The sequence below is a fragment of the Branchiostoma belcheri genome, unplaced genomic scaffold, assembly GCF_001625305.1.
Source record: "Branchiostoma belcheri isolate BF01 breed outbred unplaced genomic scaffold, Haploidv18h27 scaffold78, whole genome shotgun sequence".
In the NCBI taxonomy this organism is placed as follows: domain Eukaryota; kingdom Metazoa; phylum Chordata; class Leptocardii; order Amphioxiformes; family Branchiostomatidae; genus Branchiostoma; species Branchiostoma belcheri.
The window spans coordinates 1,322,285-1,327,031 of NW_017804442.1; the positions used below are offsets into that span (position 1 = coordinate 1,322,285).

General features: G+C 44.8%; 2 protein-coding genes across 3 annotated transcripts in view; both read left to right on the top strand.

Annotated features, from left to right (window-relative positions):
- Positions 1 to 817: 817 nt before the first annotated feature.
- Positions 818 to 1,201, top strand: LOC109485715. Its single transcript, XM_019789380.1, has one exon. The coding sequence runs from the start codon at positions 818 to 820 to the stop codon at positions 1,199 to 1,201; it is 384 nt and encodes a 127-aa protein (XP_019644939.1).
- Positions 1,202 to 3,179: 1,978 nt separating this feature from the next.
- LOC109485784 (cysteine-rich motor neuron 1 protein-like) overlaps positions 3,180 to 4,747 on the top strand; it is a 2,976-nt gene continuing 1,408 nt past the window's right edge. Inside the window, exons 1-2 of one of the 2 annotated variants that reach the window (XM_019789469.1) lie at positions 3,180 to 3,321; positions 3,691 to 3,801. In XM_019789469.1, the coding sequence (XP_019645028.1) occupies positions 3,252 to 3,321; positions 3,691 to 3,801 (181 nt within the window). In that variant the 5' untranslated portion in view covers positions 3,180 to 3,251. Of the gene's footprint in view, positions 3,322 to 3,690; positions 3,802 to 4,671; positions 4,692 to 4,747 lie in introns of those variants that run through there. The other variant, XR_002141149.1, reaches the window with a different exon arrangement.

Below are 4,747 nucleotides of genomic sequence, written 5' to 3' on the forward strand. Positions count from 1 at the left end.
GTAGTAGTAGTGTAGTGTGTGTGTGTGTGTGTGTGTGTGTGTGTGTGTGTGTGTGTGTGTGTGTGTGTGAAGAAAGCCACAGGGCTATTTTGGACCTTTCCTGCTAACATTGTCTCTGTTCGTCAAATGGCCAAATGGCTAGGCAAGTGGACATGAGATTGAGATGTCAGAGTCTATTCTTGGCACTCCTGAATATACACTGTCTGTGTCCTTGGGAAAGGCTCTTCACAAGACCTCCCTCACTCACTCAACAACGGGTATAGAGTGGGTAAAAGACAGTGGAAGTAGAGGGATGGGCTCCACCTTCGAATACCGTGCCCTAGACACAGTGGATTAACAACCCATTGTGGGGTCGTGTGGCGTAGCGGCAGCGTTCTCGACTCGGAACCAGAGGCCCCGGGTTCGAGTCCTGACATGCCACCGATCCTGTGCCCTTGGGAAAGGCACTTTACACGACTTTCCTCACTTCGCTCAGGTGTAAATGAGTATTGTACTGTCCCTGTGTGGACAACTGGACCTTGTGATCAGCGTACTGAAAACTGAGTACATGTGCTACAACACTGGCCCGGGTCAGTCACTGCAGGTTTATGGAGAACCTATCAAACAGGTGCAAGATTTTAGATACCTTGGCTCCATGATGGCCTCTAGCAGTAACGACCTTAAGAAACGCAGAGCTTTGGCATGGGTTGCTTTCTGGAAACTAGAGCATCTCTGGAGGAGTGAGTGCATCCCATTTGCCACTAAAGTAAAGCTCTTTAAAGCCTCATGTGTATCAGTGTTGTCCTATGGTTGTGAGTCTTGGGTAATCACGAAGGACATGGAGAACAAAATCAACTCCTTTGCTACTTCGTGTTACCATATTATGCTGAACATCAAAAGGCGTGACCGGGTAACAAACGACAGCATTTACAACTTGACCCAAACTAGTCCGCTGATTCAGCATGTGCGTCGGAGACAGCTGAACTTTCTGGGACACATCCTGCGCATGCCTGAGGATGAACCTGTTAGACTGTACGCCCTCTACGTGCCCTCTCATGGCAGACGCAGGCGAGGCCGACAGCCTACCTCCTACTTCAAGTATGTCCAGCGACTACTGGGAGATGAGCACAACCAACTAACAGAGAAGCAGATCGCCAACCTTGCTAGCGACAAGGGGCAGTGGAGGGACCTTGCAGTCGCCTGCGCAGCAGCCGACCGATGATGACTGTCCCTGTGTTGGTGGCGGCATTAATATAAGTTGAAAAAACTTGAGTGTGCCGTCGCCACGTCTTGTGACTACATGTTTCGGAATATATAAAAAAAAAAACCATTGGCCCTAAGGCCTCATAAAGGCTATGGGACTACCTTCCCCTTGTGCCCCTTTTTTTCATGCCAACATCTGCTTGGAGATTAGCTGTAGAAAACAACAGATAAGCGAGACCTTGGTAAGGTTGAGTGGGTTGGTAAAGGAGGCTGAACGTCCGGGCAAATATTTGAGCTGGCAACGGGACTACATCTTCTCACGCAATGGTCATCAGTTTTAACATCACCCGAAGGCCACTTAAATGTACGCACGTTACATGCGTATGGTTGGAATAGCATCTGTAGATGCTGGATACTAGCTACAGAGACAGAACCCGTAAACCACCTGGTTTACTGGTTCTGTAACTTGGCTTAAAACACATAAAACAAAACCCTTAAAACTCTATTGTTGAAACAAAAATTACTAAATTTAGCAAATAAATGCCCTTCAGAAACCTGTTGCCATGGCAGCACCAAAAATCATTATCTTATTCCACTGACACAGATTTGTTGCCAACAATATTTTAGGAAAAGTCACCAAGTTTTGTGGTTCTAGCGCAAGCCGTTCAGACGCTATCCGACATCAAACTTGGCTCTGGCACTTTTAGTGAATGATAAAGTTAGTACGCCAGTAGAAATAGTTTATAGTTATAGACCTACGATTTTGTCGACCGATTAAACAATAGTTGTGGGAGGATATAAGGTCTAAGGTAAGGTAAAGTGGTATTTGCCATACATTGGATCCGATGCAAGTGTTGTGCAATAAACCTTGACCATCTATCTCGTTTTGGCGTCGGTGGCGCAACGGTTAGAGCGTTGGGCGGAACCAAGAGGTCCCGGGTTCGATACCCACCGTGGCCCGACGTTGTGCCCTTGGGAAAGGCACTTTACACGACTTCCCCACCATGTACGGTGGAGTGACGCCCACCGAGCCTATTAGGCTAATCTGTCTAACTGTGTGCCAAAAACACACTACGGATTTGGTGCGCCGATGTGACAATACCTGCACATTGGCCACTGAGAACCGTTATTTTTTTTATCTATCTCGTTAACACTGGATATTTCGTCCAAAGAATGGATTTCATGGCCTTGCCCTTAAAGAGCATGAAGGTAGGATGGCTGCGAAGTCAATATTTGCTGACGGAAAGACGCAATCATGATGTACTCAGTTAGGTCATTTCAGGGGTCTTGTGACCGGTCAAGGTAGGCCATGGGGGTTTATGTAAGAACATCTAAAAATATAATGTTTAAAGCCATCAAAATATCAGCTGGCTCCGTAAATAGCTATATATAGTTTTATCAATACTAAATCAATATACACTACAGTATGTACCTACCTACACAGCTAATCAACTTCGTAAATAATTAATACCTAGCACGTTGTTAGAATGAGAGCATGTGTTGGTATGATAAATATTCTAAAGTTATATTTTACTTTCATCCATTCTGTTGTGTTAAAAAAACTTCAGCAACTATGAGAAGTGTGGCTCTCCTCAAACTTACAAAACTTAGATTTTCACAGAATGGATTTACGACGAACAGACTTAGTTTGCAAAACGGATGCTTTTTTATAGTTTTTTTTAAATATATATTCCAACATGTTCCGAAAATACGTGCTGGTGGCACACTCAAGTTTTTTTTCAACTTATATTAATGCCGTCACCAACACAGGGGACAATACAATACTCATTTTCACCTAAGCGAAGTTAGGAAAGTCGTGTAAAGTGCCTTTCCCAAGGGTACAAGATCGGTGGCATGTCAGGACTCGAACCCGGGACCTCTAAGTTCCGAGTCGAGCACTCTGCCGCTACGCCACACGACCCAACATTTTGATAGTTCGTCCCCAGGTATCGTGCATCTCTGCAGGGTAACCTTTGACACACAGATGTTCGGCTTCACATAGAGTGTGTTTAGCTGTCGCAATTGTAATATCTTATATAACTAGTACAGCGGTGATAGAAAGAACTAAAATGGGGATAACTATTCTCATTTTCCTGGCTCTTCCCTTGCTGAGTTTGGCGTCACCTCGTGATCTGCAAGGTAAAATGTTCAACATTCTCGACCGCTAAATCAGAATGCCAACATTTTAGCCAGTCTTTGCAGGTGATGATACTAAGTATGTTGGCTTTGGTCGATTATGGTCTAATTATGTAAAATCTATTCATGTGAAATCACATTTGTTGTTATATGTGTATATATATATATATAAATATGAACAAATAGCAAATATCCTTCCCATATATGTCTTAGCAATCAAAATATAGACAAAATACACGGGAATCTTGTAGTGAACAAATGAACGATGTGTTATGACCTGATACTCGACACCAAATAGGGTTCCTGATTGGTCAACTTTGCCTGGTTATATATGATAACATGTCTCATCTCTTCCTGTTTGTTTGCACCTAGACCCGCGGGTCTGCACCTTTGGCGAGTCCTGGTTCACGTCATTTTGCACTTTGACCTGTCCCAACGGGTTCGCCAAGGACGAGAACGGTTGCGACCTCTGCCGATGTGCAGGTAAATTGCAGCGTTTTAAAGTAAGGAGGGCAGGATTATAAAAAATGGAGTATAGCAAAGAATCAAATAGAATAAAATGTAAAGGGAGCAGAATAGAATAGAATAGAGTAGAGTAGAGTAGAGGAGAGTAGAGTACGTAGAGTAGAGTAGAGTAGAGTAGAATAGAATAGAATAGAATAGAATAGAATAGAATAGAATAGAATAGAACAATCTAGAATAGAATCTTTTGTAGGAATGTTTCTTAAATGTTGCTAAGAAAAACTAGACTTCGTTGAACTAGAAATGAGAGGTGTTGATGTAGTCCCATGTCTGTTTACGGATAGTGTTGAATTGTAAAGTAAATAGTAAAAATGGCACCAAATGACAATACCAAACTACTCCGTCACCAGACCAGGCCCCCTGCCCTCCCCACACCTGTGAGAGTTAACAGTAGTACCTGGCTAACTGTGTTCTCTCTCTGACTCCCCAGACCAGCCGACCTGCCCTCCCTACGCCTGTGAGAGTTAACAGTAGTACCTGGCTAACTGTGTTCTCTCTCTGACTCCCCAGACCAGCCGAGCTGCCCTCCCCACGCCTGTGAGAGTTTACAGCAGTAACTGGATAACTGTGTTCTCTCTCTGACTCCCCAGACCAGCCGGCCTGCCCTCCCCACGCCTGTGAGAGTTTACAGCAGTAACTGGATAACTGTAATCTCTTCTCTGACTCTCCAGACCAGCCGGCCTGCCCTCCCCACGCCTGTGAGAGTTTACAGCAGTAACTGGATAACTGTGTTCTCTCTCTGACTCCCCAGACCAGCCGGCCTGCCCTCCCCACGCCTGTGAGAGTTTACAGCAGTAACTGGATATCTGTGTTCTCTCTCTGACTCCCCAGACCAGCCCGGCTGCCCTCCCCATGCCTGTGAGAGTTTACAGCAGTAACTGGATAACTGTGTTCTCTCTGACTCCCC